Source organism: Poecilia reticulata, linkage group LG10 (assembly GCF_000633615.1).
Source record: "Poecilia reticulata strain Guanapo linkage group LG10, Guppy_female_1.0+MT, whole genome shotgun sequence".
Lineage (NCBI taxonomy): Eukaryota > Metazoa > Chordata > Actinopteri > Cyprinodontiformes > Poeciliidae > Poecilia > Poecilia reticulata.
Window position 1 is genome coordinate 5,421,156 of NC_024340.1, and position 17,743 is coordinate 5,438,898.

The 17,743-nt window shown below is 40.7% G+C and overlaps 1 protein-coding gene across 3 annotated transcripts in view; it reads left to right on the forward strand.

The window, feature by feature from the left end:
- The first annotated feature begins 4,571 nt into the window (after positions 1-4,571).
- The window catches only part of gpc3 (glypican 3), a 125,484-nt gene continuing 112,312 nt past the window's right edge, over positions 4,572-17,743 (forward strand). For 2 of the 3 annotated variants that reach the window (XM_008419717.2, XM_008419715.2), the window contains exon 1: positions 4,573-5,477. In XM_008419717.2, coding sequence (XP_008417939.1) covers positions 5,318-5,477 — 160 coding nt within the window. In that variant the 5' untranslated portion in view covers positions 4,573-5,317. Of the gene's footprint in view, positions 5,478-17,743 lie in introns of all 3 variants that reach the window. The other variant, XM_008419714.2, reaches the window with a different exon arrangement.

Here is a 17,743-nt window from a genome sequence, read left to right on the forward strand (position 1 = left end):
CTTATGCACACCCCTTCATATAAAGTGTTACCAAATTGTTTTTATGATTTCACATTAAATTAGTGCATAATTGTGGAGAGAGAGCAGGTGAAGATGATTGTTCTGCATGTATCCAAGCCCCCTTTTCTCTGACTACCCAGCTCTACTAATCACTTTCAGTCTCATCATTACTAAAGAGAGTAGACTTATGTGTAACACGGAGTTTGTATTAATCAGGGGTCTCCAACCTGTGGAGCCACTGGGTCTTTTGACCCATCACAATGGCTCTTAATAGCTTTGGAAACATAACRAACCAACTACYGTCATTAAATATAGATGTAACAACAATTGAACATTGTGGCAGTTCAGTTTATTTTTGCATGCAATAATTAGAGACATTACAAAAACATGCTACAAGTACAAGTGATATTTTTCCAAGCCATTTCTCTTTTTTTTTTTTTTGCCAGCTTGATGTTGATGTTTTCCACRGATATCAACATCGAATTGAAGAAAATGTATCCATACTCTTTCTACAATCCCCTCCTATTTACATTTTACCTCAGAAATATGCACTTTCCTGKGTTGGTCTGTTAAACAATGTGACAAAATATGGGAAAATTCAAGGAGTATGAATACGTTTAAACAAAATGTAGCACTTCTACACCTTTAATTCTTTATCACAACCTAGAGCCTTAATGGGTTACTTATAAACCCAATTAATAAGTAATCCATCACTTATGTCAATTGGTTATTTATTACTTAAAAGTAATGACTAACCCAACAGTTATTAATGGTAATAAGAAATCGAAGTCATCCCAAAGTAGAGCYGTGGAGGACACCCCAATAGATTTATGCCATTCTGGGTAAACTGTTGTTTAATATGAATGTAATGAGAAGCCTTTTGTAGATTATTAAGAGAATCATGTGGATCAACACTAATCACAAATTCAGCTGAAATGTTTTAGGTGTTTTTGATTTGTTTTAGGTCTGTCAGCCGAATACAATGACGTTGAAATCCCTGGTTTTTGTGCGTGAACAGCTGGAGTAAAGACGTCAGGCATCACAAGCCTGATGTTTAATCAAAGTGAAATTTTACTTGTTTTGAACTAAACTTGGTTGTAAATATTCTGTCCTCACTGTACAAATGATCCAGTCCAGACTTGACCCGGTTTAGGTATTTTAGATCTTAAGTTGATTCAAAGCGGTGAAATAGAACCTTTTACTAGAGTCCAAAACCAAAAGCTGCGTATCAGAGAACCGGTTCCCCCCCCCGGGCCCAAACAAAGGGCGTCTCATTCCAGCTTAACACTCTCCAGGCTAGTTCTAGAAGTCCGATTTTTACATTACACATGATTTCATGTCTGATGGATGCCTCGGTGTTGCTCGGACTTTGTGTGCAGCATCAAATTGCATATTTCTAATCTTTTGTCACTGACATTTGCCTTTGTTGTGTTTCAGGAGTTCCTGGTTTGGTTTTCATCCTCCCTCTTCCTGTGTCGCAGCCCTCTAGTTAAGGTGCATCTAGTGTAGTTAGTGAGTTATTTCAGAATCTACTGCCCTAGTTGCTCCTTCTGGCTGGAGGGCTTGTTAGTTTCCAGGATCTTTGTGCGATGAAATCTGCTGCAGATCTCCAATGTCTTGCTTCTCTGTTCCTGATTTTTTTCTTCCTTCTTTTGCAGTCCCTTCTGAAAAGATTGAAAAGCCTTCTCCGTGTTTTGTCAGGAGCCATTGTCCAGCTTCAGTGTATTGTGTTTTGGTTTTTATGTGATTTCTTAATGAAGTAGGGATACGTTAAGTGGAAGGAAGATGGKTTTTGGGAATGTCTTACAAAGTAAAATCTGAAAAGTGTGGCATGCATTTCTACTCGGCCTCTCCGAGTTAGTGAGTTAAAGTATTTTTTTTATCATCTCTGACCAGCATCAATAGCTGGATTTCCACTGATCATATAGTTGSTCTAATTGGAATTACGAAAATAAATTTGCTAAACGGAATCGCATCAATTTTGAAAAAAAATAAATAAAAGTTTTCCACTAAAGACGTTTTTGCGCTGGGATGAAGTGTGTTTTCAGCTGTAATAACATTTGCGTATTTTGCAAAACTGCAACGGAAACACTTCATGCTATTCACCGCCCGATGTTACTGCTGGTGGAATAGACGAAGAAGACGACAGGAAGTGGCAGGAGGGTGATGACGGCGCGCCATGTTTTTTAGCGATATCGTACGAACAAACTTATTCACGTTTGATTTCATYTGTGTTTCTCATTCAACGTAAAACACCGCAGTTGCAAAATTGTTTTTTTTTTGGGGGGGGGGTTGACATTAATGATAAAGAGAAACGGAGCTGAACACAAACTGATGTTCCACTTTTCATATCTTTATCTATAAACGTATTTTTTAAAAGCAGTATTATTAGCTGTCGTCATAGTTCCAGTAGTATGTTTTTTTTTTTGTGTTTCTTTTTTTTTTTTTTTTTTTTTTGCACAGACCTCCTGCCTCGGATTGTTTAGGCTGGCCGTCCTGTTGACTCTGCAGTTGAAAAGTGCTCTCAGTGCAGGTAGTAAACCCAGCACTACTGCAGTCTGAGCACTTACAGCACTGCTGGTCGCCTCCCCGCCCGCCCTCCTCTCTTTCCTCCTCTCCGCGCTGCAGTGAAAGGCTGGAAGTGAGCTGAGTTTACGGCGAGTTTTGTTGGTTTGCTGTCAGCTTCTCTCCGTGTTTGCTGTGCAAATCCATGCAAAGCTCTCCGCGGCTCAGGCGCACAGAGGTGTTGCTCTTGTTCTCCACCTGTTCCGGGCTTTGAAGAACACTTGAAAAGACGAGAAATGTCTGTCACTGCAGGCACCAGAGAGGAGCCCCTCTCATGTTGTTGATGTTGTTGTTGTTGTTGGAGGCATTTCAACATGTCTGAACAAGCTGCTGCTTTCTGATGGAGGACATCACAGTTCTAGTGCCTAACATGGTGGAAGCCATTAGATGTGGCGAAGCAGATGTATTAAGTTGCAGCACTCTGAGTGGAAAGCGGGAATTTGAACTGATGAGATTTTTTTTTTTTTCCTCTGAGCAGATGAGATGCTGTGTGGCAGACCGAACACTAGATGGCGCCATTTCAACTGTAATGGTTATAAAACTGCAACAGCAGAATAGTTGATTTGTTGTTCAGGATCTACAGTAATGTGTGTATCGGAGCAGTTTATCTAAAAAAAAAAAAAATTCTTTGCATTGTGACGTTAACGGTAATATACTAACATAATTTTGAACCATCATACTTAGAACTTTATATTATCAGGCTATAACATATTATCATTATAAGAATGATAAAAAATGAGGCTGGTTGATGTAACTTTTAATTTGTTGGTTCCAGATTATTCTGTTCCACTTAATCTGTTTGCATAATAAAATCACATAGCAGCTAATCCTACAATCTTTTACGTTTTTGTGTGTTTGCGACAGTGGTGCCCCCAAGGGAGGGGCAGAGGGGCCACGGGCCCCCTCCTGAGAAATGTTGGCCACCCAAAGGAATCATGATAAGCTCAGAGAAGGCCGTACTGACTCATCTTCTTCAATTAAGACATAAATATAAAACCCAGTAAATAAGATTTTATAAAATCAAATTTAGCTGTGTCTACCTCAAATTTTTACTGGCCTGGCCATACAGAAAATTAGCCAATTGACATTTGATACCTTAAAAAGATAACCAAGWATTTCAGTTTTCTTCCATGTCTGTCATTTGAATGGTGCAAACAAATGAGCCTCATCAGATTGCTAATTTATTGAACACGCAAACATGGCTGAAGAAAAAAAAAAACCTTCAAGATGTAATGCTGGAGTTAAAAAAAAAAAGCTTTTTAAGTGGATGATTTGGTGGCACAATGACTCCAAACTGAGGCAAAACTGAGAAATGAAGAGGGTTTATTGAGTGTAGTTAATTTATCCTGGACTGGAACACCTGCAGGTTGGTTGACTCCAGCACAGATGTGTAGCAGTTCACAGAAAAAGCTGTTATATTGGTTAATGCTTCACTGGAAGGTTAAAAATCTCCTGTTTATACTCTGACATCCCCATGTCCTCACTTCCTGTCACTTTAGAGGAAATGCATTTAAAGGGGCGGTATTATGTAAAAGTGACTTTTTTTTTTTTTTTTAGCTTTATGTCATTTTATATTTTCATGCATGTTTGAGGAATCATTTAATCTCCCATGGCAACCCAGATATTTTGGCGCTGCAAACACTTGGGTGAACCTAGCTCCGCCTTTGAGATGCAGCTCCTCCTCTAATCTGCAGTGTCTGAATTTCCACCTCACAAAGCACCATTCTCTTGTGACTCAGCTCCTTCAGACTAGCCAGCAGCAATTGACAAACACCTGGTGGAACTGTGCAACAGCTGAGCTCATTATAGAAGCTACTTCTCGGAGCAACGCTGGTAAAAACATTGTTAAAGGGTTAACAGAGGAGCCATGTTGTGACGACTTCCTGAAGACGGAGTTTCAGAAACAGCAGGAGCTTTTAAAGAGACGGAGGCCCAATTTCAAGGCGTTAAATTACACAGTCAAATTTCCTTTTAAGTCATATTTTGTATACCTTTTTTTATATATATAATTGAAGGTAACATATTACGTGATTGTGCTATAAAAACAATAATTCTTCCTTCTGATTTCGATTTGAAACAGAAGATTGTTCCTTTACCATCTTAAACTTTGCACTTCAATCCCCTTTTAAACATTTTGAACGCAGCTGTATGTAACACGACGCTCCAAGCCCGCCGCACTGACTGATGGGTAAACCATAAAAGTTCAGCTTCTCTTTTACCTTCGCTGTCATTCATCCGAGTAGACGGCAGCAGTAATTCCCTCCTCGCGTGCCCACTCACGCACCCACCCACCCACGCGCGGCCGGTCGGTGTATCAGCCCACATCATCACCAGCTACTATTACACTAGAGGGAAGCTGCTTCAGGTCGCGGCGCGCGCGTTGCGGGAGCGCGCACACATACCGTAGGCTGGTCCGTTTGCGCACACAGCTGTGATTTTTTTTTTGGGGGGGTGGTAAAAGGGACGCGTGTTAAGTTGCTGTCCTCGGTGTGGTTTGGAGAAGGAGCTTCAGTGGAGCAGCTTTCAGCGCCAAAAAAAAAAAGAAAAAGAAAAGGAGGCTGAGTGAGGAGGGAAACATAAGGATGCTGATCCAAGCAGAGTCAGCGGGAGCTGCAGCTTCTCTTCATCAGCGCCAACCCGGGTTGTTCCGTCTGTAACTTTTTAACGAGCTGAAGTTCACCTCAGCTTGTTTTTTTTTCTTCTTTTTCCCCGTTACGTCCGGTTTCGCTCCGGTTCCGCCGGCCTCCCTGCCATGGTGGCCGCATCGGTCCACGGAGCGCTCCTCCTGTGCGCCCTCCTATTCCAGCTGTTCCCGCTTCCCGGCGGACAGGCACCAAACTGCCAGGAGGTGCGCGCCGCGTTTCACGCTCTGCACCCCGGCTCCAAGTGGGTCCCTGAAAGCCCGGTGTCAGGTAACTTCCACATCTAGATTTTTCTTTTAAGTTCCAGAATGCACTTGAGTTATTTTCTCTCCTCTGCTCCTTCTTTCTTCATTCTTCTCGGCTGAACAATATTCTCTAGGGGGAGAAAAAAAAAATCTATCGCCCACGTTGAGCATCTTGTTAAAGCCGCGCTGAATCGGTACCGTCTGCAAAGCTTATAGAGAATCAATTTGTTCTAATATTGATCCAAACACGAAAGCGAGACGCAGTCCTTTACACCCGAAATCTGGAAGCAGATGTGAACATCTGCCTGTAGCCGTTGGAAACTCTTAAGTTTAATATTCTCTGATGTTGGGAGTGAAGAGATTAAATAAAAAAAAATAAAAAAAAAGCAAATACTGTCTGGAAAAACTATTAATGATCCCTTGAACTTTCACATCTTACCACAAACTTCAGTGGGGTTTTTGTTGCGATTTGATGAGACTTTCAGTCGTAGTTTGGTGAAAGGAATGGGTTTTCACCAACAAAAATCTGAAAAGTGTGGTGTGCTTTTGTATTCAGTCCCTGCGTGTCGAACACTGTTCCAACACTGTTGGAACCACACTTTGTGACAATTTCACGAAGGTGCGTCTCTGTAACCGAAGCGTTGGTTTTTTAAGTCCCAGCGCAGATCGGCGGGGTTTAAGTGTGGATGAAATTTTACAAGAACCTTGTTCCTGAGAGGTGAACTTCCACCCCGACCTCAAGTCTTCTGCAGCCTCATAGCAGGTTTTCCTCAGGATCGTCTCGTGTTTAGCTCCATTTATCTCCTGACCAGCTTCTGAAGAGAAGGATCCTCACAGCGCCATGCCGCTGCATTTGTGTTCTTCATGTAGTCCAGAAACGTCTTTGTTGGTTAAAGTTCCTTCTTCCACCTGTTTGCTGCGTCCCCTGCTTCAACTATAGAGCTTCTTATTATTATTTTTTTTATCTTTTGGGGGGAAGGTGGGCATTCTTCCGTAAAAGCAAAATTTGAGAAGTTACTAGATTGTCCCTCCTGAGCTGTGGACGTCATAACGCTGCTTGTTCTCCAGCAAACCTCCGAGACCCTACACAGATTAAAACAGATTAAATTACAATGAGATTAAATTACAAACATAGTTTGTGTGATGTAGTATTAGGTCCATGATAAAAAATAAATAAATACGAGAATAAAGTTGCATAATAAAGTTGTATACTGTTATGAAAATAGTTATATTACAAGAAGCAAAGTTGTACTTGAATGAAGTCATAATATTATGAATTTTTTTATTCTTTTAACATGGCCCCAATACTCCGTCATACTGTTTGCTTTTTAGTAGCACTGAATTTTATTTAGGGGTATCAGAGTAAAGGAGGGGGTGAATACAAATCCCCCTGCAAACTGTAGTTTTTTCATTTGATCACTACGTCTTTGTGTTGGTCCGTCACATAAAATCCGTTACGTTTGTGATTGGAATGTGATAAAAAAAAAAAAGTGATAAATTTAGCGCAGATCTCCGGCTCCGGTGTGCAGAAAGCAGCGTGTCGGAGCCTGTCGCTTACGCTCCGATTCAGCATTTAAAAGCAGAAGCCGCTCGTGCGGCTGAACAACAGCCAGCTGCAAATGTTAATTGGGTGTTTTAGTATCGTGTCAGCGTGGGGAGGTTCCCCGGGTTAACGGCTTTCTCTCCGGCCCCAGCATGGGATCCTCGTGCTCTTCCACGACTCTTAAGAGCTCTGCAAACGTGCAGTCGTCTCCAGAGAGCTAGAGAAACCGGGAAACACTGTGCGAATTAAACAGCAGGGGGAGGAAAGCGAAATGCACTTTGAAGCCCGTTCTGTCATGCTCCCCCACCACCCTCCCGTTGCAAAGGTAAACTCCGGCTCCAACCGGCTGCTGAGCCCTCCTTCTCCTCCACACATCCATCTTTAATCACACACCTTCCGCCAGGGCCATCCAGCGTTTTATCTGGCAGCCAGAGGGCGAAACATCGCAGCGGGCTGAGAGAAATATTTTGCCTCCCCAAAGCCGAGGCAGAGTAGGTCAGGCAACCTTCAGTCGGAGAGCCGGCGCTCATGTGGAATGAGTTCAGGAGACGGCAGCTGGACTCTTCTACTGCAGCTGGGAAAAGGTGCTGGCTGGTTTATTAGAGGGGAGTCAGGCATGGAGCAACAACTTCAACAAATCAGTCACAAAGTCCGTTTGGATCAGGCAGTATTGGTAAAAGAATGAACGTCAGTGTCAACACAGACAATTAGGTCAGTAATGCTTAATATGCCTGATTGGACGTAATTGTCTTAACCGTAAAGCTTCAAACAAAAACACAGATTTGTTTTTTCATTGTTGTCCACCATAATTCTCAGCTGAATTCAGAACATCATGGAAGTTTGATAAACAGAATTTGCTGATTAATTATTGCAACGGGTCAGGATCGTTTTATTACCACAGTTTGCTCACTGTTACCTTCCTTAACCAGGCTAATGCCATTGAGTTCAGGAAGGTGATGACTGTTGATATCAGCAGTCTGAACAATTATTATATTTAGAGTAGCAATTCACCAATATAAAATTTAAGCAATAGCAATATCACTGCTGTGGCCGATATTCAATATTTACTGATAATACTAAAAAAATTTTCCTTACAGTTTGCCAACTGTAGAAAAACACACAAATGGCAACAAGATGGAAATAAATATAAGTTATTAATATCGATCTAATTTTACTTACCTGATATGATATGCTAAAGACTAACTTCAGCCAATTCCGATGTCAATATTTCGTGTCTCACTAATTTAGAGCAACTGGAACTGTGACAAAGTTGGAATGAGACTCATATTTATCCTGCCAGTATGAGCATTGATTTGACTAGAGTTACAGAGTATATAATGCATTTATTGTTATTGCAAATTTACCACTATGAGATTTGCTCATTGAATATTTACATTGGCAGTAATATATTTGCTGATGCTTCCCGGCTAATGTTTAACTAAATGTTTTAGCAGGGCATTAAGACGCTTGGCTAAAGTCTTTAAGAAAGAACCAAGCTGTTTAACTGGCCAAACTGCAGATGTAGGCAGAGTCAACAGTACATCCATGTTGCCGAATTGGAAATTCATGATTTTATTTTTTCCAATAGATGGCTTATCCGTCAGGTTTATTGTATATGTTTGTATGAACCGAACAACCCAAACATTCATACAGATAGTTATGAACACAATACACTAGCTGTGTTTACAAATGTGCACAAAACTTTGTCGATGTTCTTCTAATCTGGGGGAAAAAAAACTAAATTTGCAGTTGAGGTGTTTCCATCAAAGAAACAATTAAAATCACGTGAAGAAGTTGGTTCACGCAACGTCATTTAACATCAAACATGCCACTTCCTGTTGTCTTTGTCATTTCTGCCAGTAGAAACATCAGTTTGCTGTTCATATGGAAAGTGTTCCCACATGCGTGCTTTCCCACATGCTTTCCAGGTCAATGTGGAAAGTGTTCCCACTTTGCTGCAGGTCAAAGGTTAAAGATGTGACAGTGAGGATGATATGAGCAACAGAGGAAATGAGAAGTGGCCTGTATCAGTACAGAGGAGCTGGAGCTAACTCACAGCCATGTCCGTAGGAAAGCGAATYTGAAATGTAAAATATGGAGCGCCTGAGGGTGAAACTTCCCCCAACCTCTTGGAAAAACAAAAGTTTGCTGTTTCCACCAGTGTGATTCAAGACAAGCGACTGCAGTGCAACAGCATCAAGGAAACAAAACCCAGTGCAGCTGTGGGAGTACTGCCACACATTTTTGTTGTAGCTGCTGCTGTGGGAGTTTCAGGGCAACTTTGATTAATAATTAGATGATTTTAGGGGTATCCTGATACAATACTGGAAATCGGTTCGATATCAACCAAAAAGCGAGTATCTGATTATATCAGCCTTCATCTAAAATCTATGATAGAAACACTGGGCTCCAGGATTTAGTCTGCTCCAGTATTTCTATCCAGCACCGCTTATATCCTGCTTCCAAATCCATTGGTTCATAATAAATGGGTTAGTTGTTTTCTGTTTGAGTAATATGACTTGAGTAATATGCATTTTCCAGCATTTCACACTATGAAATAAGTAATAAAGGTGTGTATGATTTATGCTGATGTCGTATCAGGTCACTATTGGTATTTACCAATACTCAAAGCTGCGATACATGTATCATATCAGTGCCATTTTAGAGCAGAATTAGTTAATTTTGTTGCCTTCAGTTGTTTAAAAAAGGCCATATGTATCAAATTTTACTTAAAAGGAACTAATTTAATCCCTTTAAATTGTGCCTTTGTCTCTTTAAGAAACTCCTGTTCCTTCTGAAACTCCTTCAGGAAGTCATCACAACATGGCTCCTCTATTAACCCTTTAACAAGTTTTTTTTACCAACATTTCACTGAGAAGTAACTCGCATAATGTGCTCAGCAGATGTGTAGCTCCATCAGGTGTTTGCTAACTGCTGCTGGCTAGTCTGAAGGAGCTGAGTGGGGCTGCTCTGTGAGGCGTAATCTTGGAAACTGCACCTCGAAGGAGTAGCTGCACCTCGGAGGTGGAGCTGGCTCCATCCCGGTGTTTTGCACAGCTGAATGGTTGCCATGGAGATTAAAGGATTTCTCAAGCATGCATGAAAGAATCGAAGCAACACTCCAGGTGTGTTTTTGATGAGGGAATAACATTATAAAATGACTTAAAGCTCAAAAAAGTATTTTTTGCAAAACACTGCCCCTTTAAGACAGGTTACCAAAGTAATAAAATTTCAAATAACTCTGCTGTCTAAAAGACAGTGGTAGACACGACTCTGAGGTGCAGCTGCAGCTCTTGATGCCTAATTAAACCCTAATTTAACTACATTTTCACTTTTTCCTTTAATGAAGGCAAGCTGCTGTTTACTGTCTCATTGTTTTGTGTTTGTGTCTCAAAAAAAAAAAAAAAGAAACTCTTTCACATTCGGGCTTCCAGCTTTCAAATTGTTGCTTCATCAAATGACTAAACTAGAACAGAGAACAAAGCTCCAAAAATACTCAACCGCCCCCCCCCACTCCAAAGAAACAATGGCAATCCCCAGTAGGTAATGATATTCGCATTCCTTCGGTTGGCTCTAAATTGCTCCGTCTTTGTTTCACTTATTGTCTCTACAAAGTGACACTGACTTATTTGCCCCCGCAGAGGCAGCTACAGATTCCCGTGTGCTTTCTCCCTTCTACACTGGGAGCTGCTGTATAATTTATGCTCATAATGAACGGCTTTTAGCATATTCTATATCTTAATACCACTTGTTTTTCTTCCTCTGCTCTCTGTCATTAAACTTGCATGGCCACGGCTTTCTAATTGGCGCTGGAAAACTTAGACACGTACTGTATTTGTGGATGCCCCCGCTCCCCTGACTCGGAGTCCCCGAGCTTGTTAAAAGATGAGAGGAGACGGACTCGTCTTGCCTGTGTGTGTGTGTACACTGGACTTTTTAAAGCTCCTTCTCTCCGCATCCAAAATGAACATTTCAACCACAAAGGGAAGCGGCGAGGGATGGTCGGTCGGACGGAGACTATGTTTTACATCACAATATAGTGGCCTGCATTGATGCGTCTTGATTTTAGTTTTCATATTCATGTCACGACCACAAACTTCAGTGTATTTTACGGGGATTTTAAGTGGTAAACTGGCACAAAGTGTGTAGCTTTGATGCAGAGGGAAAAGGATATATGGTTTTCAACTTAAAAAAAAAAAAAAAGTGTGTATGCAGCCTTAATGAGTTAGGTTTTTTTTTTTTTTTTCAATAACCAACTTTTGCTGAAGTCGGAGCTAGAAACTTTTTGGGGTACTTCTCTACCAGCTTTCTGGAACTATAGACCGAAAATTATTTCTCTTTCTTCTTTGCAAAATGACCCAGGATGAGATTGGATGGAGAGCATCTATTCTCATCTGGGCTTTGAATTAGGGTTATAATAGTTTTGGGCTTATGATGGTTTAGTTTTATTTTGTTATGACTTTTTATTCATCTAATTCAGCTAGTTTTAGAGGTTAGGGTATTTGCTAGTTTTTATTAACTATAATAACCTTGCTTTTACTAAACCATTTAAACATCTGAATACGTTATCTAAATCGTTCAATTGAAGTTTGGACTTTATGAAAAGGGTTGTGGTTTTGCTGGCAGGTGACGTGTTGCATTCAGGTTGATTAGTAAACTTCAGTTGCATGGATGCTTTAGGAAGGAACTGTAAGCAGAAATGGGAGGCAAAGTTTCAGAACTACATTCATTACAAAGTAATGAAGACTCAAATAATCTCAATTGATTACAGATTTCTTGGCTTTCATGTGACAAAGAATTAATGCTCACTCATATTTTGTCTCATTACATTCAAAAATTTCTATTCATTATAATATGACCAACACAAAGTAGTGCATGATTGTAAAGTGGAAGGAAAATTTGACTTTGTTTTTTTATTTTTTTGCACATAAAAACATGCGTCAAAAATGTTTTAAAATTAGCCTATTAAATGAATTCAGTATTCAGTCTGTTATTGTCATAAATATTGTTGTATGTTGTGGAAGTACAACATACATTTCAGCATTTTCTGATAAAATGCAGATAAATTCAAGGGGTTTTCATACTTTTGCAAGGCGCCTGTATACTGGCAGCTGCTCTGCATGGGAAACAGTCCAACACTGACACCGTGCAGGGTATTGATGGAATGCATGTAATGACTCGAAGGTGTCGCCTCAAGGTTGTATGATGGGGGAATTTACATGCAAATTGCTCCTGGCCTGGATCTTTGTCCTTCTTTAGTTTGTTTAACAGAATTGTCCATCACAGTATTGCGCGTGCGCGCGCGCACACACACACACACACACACACACACACACACACACACACACACACACACACGTAGAATGTCTTTCTATCTTCACAGGGACTTTGCATTGACTTATATTCATTTTTAATTCTTTTCTGTAACCTTAGCCTGACCGTTTCCCTATATCTAAACATCACAGGTGCATGACTAAACCTAACCTACACTCAAACAATATCTTATCTGATAACTCATAACCCAAAAGCAGCACTTCTTGTTGGGGGGTTTGGGGCTCATTCTTTAACCTTAAAAAGTATCTCATTAGATATTTAATGTAATCAAGTTCAACAGACTAACAGGAAAATAACTTAACTGGTTAGTTTTTTGTGAAACTCCTGTCAGATATATCTCCCAATTTTTTTGTAAGAATAGTAGCACACAAATTTCACATGCAAGTCAAGAAACTGCCCTTTTGTAGAATGAAAACTTTTGTAAAGGTGTTCTAATTTGCACTGCAATAATGAGGGTCAGGAGACTTTTGTGCAGAGAAAAATATTCTTCTTTCCCCATCGGATATCATCCTTTGGAGTTCCTGGAGGCTGTTCTTCAGTCTAACACAGGGCTAACTTGGTTTTAATAAGCTTTTTTATCTGGAACAATATGTCACCTAAAATATGTGTAGCTTCATCATTTATCACTAAATGGCAACCTGACTCAGCATATGTGGCTAAAAAGGTCATCTCAGGATCTCTGCTAAGGCCAGAATTTACAGAAATGGTACCGGTAAGCTAATGCTGGCTTGTTTCCTCTCTGTGATGATGAGAGGAAACTAGTTGACCATTTGGATCAGAACATGTTGCTGTTGGACAAAACTTATCATCAGAGCTGTTTTCCTGTGTCATAAATGAGCCACTTTGCGAGTCTTAGGTACTAATAAATAGATTTATGCTGCATTCAAGTCTTTATGAGAGGGCTGAGGAAGAGCTGAGCAACTGCAGCAGACAAGACCTGCTCTGCAATACTGCTCTTTCACTGTGTATGTCAATGAAAGGTCTTTTGGACTTTTGGAGGTTTGTTACAGCAAATACACAAAGGATCAAGTTCTATAAAATTCCACATTTCTATATGTCAGATTCCAGACATGATTAGTCAATTCGCACCTTAGCTTTGTCCTAAAGTAAAAAATGATGTTCTATTGCATCAGGTTTGAACTTTGTTCCATAAGTCCAATCAGTCCCGAGGCGGTTGGATGTTACACCATAAAAGGTCCTGAGGAGGCAACAAAAACCAGTATTCATACACACACCTGCACACACAAACGTGAGTAACTAATAACAGGCTGATAGAAAGCTGCTTCCAGTGCCCAGTAGCTGTTAAACTCAAGGTGAAAGAAGTGAAAACAAGTTCAGCACCAAACTGCACAGCTGAAAGAGAGAAAAAAGTAAAAAAAAATAGACAACGAACAGCAGCGGGAGGAGAACCAAAGCTGAGCCTTGAGCGAAAGGAAAGACGGAGGAAGCTTATTCCCAACTGATCTGTCAGTCACAAGAAAGGCTTTATATTTAGACGGTGTGATTTTATTATTTGTGAAACTCCAGTGGGAATCCTGTCCCTTTCCCTCTCACTGCTGTGGAACTTGTGTAATGAAACACATTTATCATCCGCAGCACGACAAAACGTGCAGATGAATCTGTCTGTTTTGCTGGAAATAATTGCCAAATCCCCGTCTCCTCTCCGCTGCGACCAGGCTCACCTCACGTAAAAGTTTAATAATTCTACCCCGCAGTCTGAAATTAACTTGATCTTATCTGTCAGGAGTCTTTTGTTGGTATTGATTTGAGATATTAAGCCCGTCAGTTTGCATACAAAAGGTGCCGTTTGACAGCTTTATTGCCTCTTTTGCTCATTAGGCTGCACTCCCTAAACCTCGATGGCTGTCAGCAGTTTACAGAAGCTGTCCTCTGTTTGATTCCACACTTATTAATCATCCAGTCTGTCACTCCATTGCATCTCCAGGTAGATGAACTTTCCTTATGCCTGCACTGTTTCTATTGTCTGAAGATCTCAGGGAGTCACACCAACAGAATCCCCTTTGTCTTTTAGATAAACCCTCCAACTTGACAAAAGACGCCTCCCTATCTTTTGACACGCAAGCTATCAGGCATTTTCTGATGCATCCTGAGACCCCCCCACCCATACACCCGCCATGCCCCACCATCCCCCTACTCAGAATCCAACTTCCAAATTAATCTTTCTTCTTCTGTCTCTTTATCCTGCACATCCCGCATGGAAGCTGGCAGACTCCCCTGACGTTTGTTTACCGAACCATCAATCAGACCCCTTGTCACTGATGCCTCTCAAGAGCCAATCCTGCAAACAACTCGTCAACGGAGCTTGGCACATTATTACTGCGGCCTCCACTGATCTGCAGGCAGCTGCATGGCATGAAGGGGGAGGCACTGAAGGGAAGCATTTTCACTGGAACTCCTTTTTGTTTTCCAAACTGGGTGCTTGAATCCTACTTGCGTCTCTTTGTATGCGTCGGTGCACACAACTAGGGTGAAAGAAAGGTACTTGCTGGCTGCGTTCTGAAAATGCGTCACAGAAATTATTGTTGTAAAACTATCACGACTCTGAAATCCAGCAACATTTCTTTCACTGACGTCAGCACTGCCTGGGTACTGCGTACGACGAAAGCTGAAGTGAATCCCCCATTGGAACTGAAGGAACTGATCACTTTTTCTACCTTTTATGGGCCCAGACTAGCATCAAACTTTGGTAACAGCTTTACTGCAAGATGATCTTATAGTAAAGGCTCAAAAATGTGCATTCTACAATGTTTTGTCATAAACAACCATTAGATAATTGTACCATTGGGAAATTCTGCAAAGAAGAAGTCAGTTGAGTTAAGTCCAAGACTTCCAACTTTCTCTGTGACCATTATAGTTTAGTATCCACCTAACCGTGATAAGGTGGATATGGCGATATCCTGCGCAGATGTTAGTGTGCAAAAGGCTTTGATGGCAGTGGATGAGACCAGAAAGTGCCAATTTAAGTGTAACCCATGTTATTTTAACGAATATGAATTATAGCTTGTAATACACCACATTGCCGATAGGTGGCAGTAAATGGTCTCAAAGTAGTCTAAAGCTACAGTGATATGCTACAGAATATGTGCTAGAACAACCAGAAGAAGAATAAAAAACATTTTTGTAATAATTTTATTGACAAAACTCAGTTTTATTTTCAATACTTTTCAAGAATTTGTTTTCATCAGTGGTTGATTTTTGATTCCTGTGTAACCTGGACCCGGAAGAAAGTTGTTTTTGAGATTAAATTTCTTTTTTTTCTTTTCTTGCTGCGAATCTCCGGTGAGTTCTGTGCTATAATTAACTTCGTTGGCTATCGATTAGCCACAAGCTAATATTTTGCTGTTATAAAAGTTATATTGTAATTTCATTTTATAGTTTCAATGTTAAAAGGAAAAAAAAACAATCGGAGATACTTGTTTATGTTTTCTACATGATCTTTTACATTGTGAATTAGCAATGCGTCCGGCTAACTCACAAAGGCTTTTCTGCTAATATTGTGCCTTTTCTTTTTGAAACCCTGATGAAGTATTTAGTGACAGTGAGTCATTTATTCCACTGTACGGGACTTAAGAGTGCTGAAAAAAAGATATTGATGCCAATTCAGTGAATATTATGTTGTGATGTTTTGTTGAGCTTAAAGACAAGATTATTTATCACAGCTGGAAATAATTTTATCTACAAGGAGTGAAGAGAGAAACTTTCACTGAAATGACTTAGAATTGTATAAGACACTATAGTGAAAGATGCTTCTGCTATATGCAGGCTGTTTTTTTGCGTGTGTGAGAGACAACACGCGTGAAGAACCTCGAGCCAGGATCCAAAAGAGCGGATTCACATTGTGTCCACTACGATGCCGAAGAAGAATCTTCTTCTGCTCCACTTGATCGGTGGCATCGCACATATTAACACTACCCGGGTAGCAACCATATAACATTCAGATCTGAAAGCTGAACTGAAAACAAATCAAAGGGGGAAAAAAAACAAACTCTTGAACTTGACTGACTTGACTTAGGACTACTAAAGGAAAACATTGACTACTTTGTTCTGTTTTTGTTATTGTCAGAATGTGTAGTAAATATGTGTTTTGTTCAACACATTGTTTCCCTTGCTCCTCCTGAGTTGAACCTAGTTCTGATGCGCTATGATTATGAAGACTCATAGTCACTGATTCCCTTGTCACAGGGGACTTACCAGATAAGTACATCTTACATAAGCACCAGACTTGAAATCACCGTAAGTCTTGTTGTTAAAACAGTAACGGCAGATGACCTCGTATCTTTCCTCCAATTGTTCCTAATCATCTAAGCTAAAGTTTTGGGTCTTGCTCACACAAACATACTCGAGTCAAGATCTAAAATGCGGGCCAAGTTCCTTAAGTGATTTAGTGTTTTTACAAGATCTTAGTTTGTATTGACAGAGAGGACGGTGATGGGTATGGGGACCCGTCTTTGCTTTTTGAAGATGACGTGGTTGTGTTAGTGTCTCCAGACCAAGGCCTCCAGCGTGCATTGGAGCAGTTCGTAGCTGAGAGGTGGATAAGAGTCGGTTCCTGGAAGGTTGAGACCATTGATCTTGCCTGGAAATAAATGGACTGCTCCCTCTACGTTGAGGGTTATAGTCGCTGCCTCATGCGGAGGAGTTAAAGTATCACAAATGATGATTGAATGGAACCGGAGTCGAACAGACGGGTTGGGGCTGCRTCTGAAGTAATGCAAGTGCTGCTCTGGTCTGTTGTGGAGAAAAAAACTGAGCCACAAAGCAAAGCTCTCAATTTATTGAACCATCCAATGTCTGGCCCTCACCTGAGAGGATATAGATCATGACAGAAAGAATGAAATCCCGGATACAAGTGGCTGGAAAGGACTTCCTCTGAATAATGGCCAGACTCAACCTAGAGATGGGATGGAGCTGGAAGTACAGCCTCTCTTTACAGGATAGAAAGGAGTCATTTAACATGGTTTGGTGCCTGTCTCACTGGAAAAAGACCTTTGGAAAAACCAGAACCCACTAGAGGGATTTTAGAAGTTGCCTAGCCTGGTAAAGAGTTGACACGCCTCAGAATAATCAGTGTCGCCAGGCTCAGCGTTGTGTCACAGCATTGTGTAAGAAGTTCAGACTGGTGACAATGTGTCATAGCCTCACTGTTCTGTTGTGTTTATTCCAACTCACAAAAAACATCCCAATGAACCACTTGAAGCTTATGGCAGAGATGTGATAAAATGAGAAAACAATTGGCGGTGCGGTTACTTTTACAAGGTACTGTTGGTCTTACATGTTTGGTCTTCGGCTTGACTTGACAGAGACAGTCGCCAACCCCCTCGACTTGTGGAGAAAAGTTCAGGGACTCACATTCACTTTGACTTCCTGAACTGGATTGGATTTTTTTTTCTGTT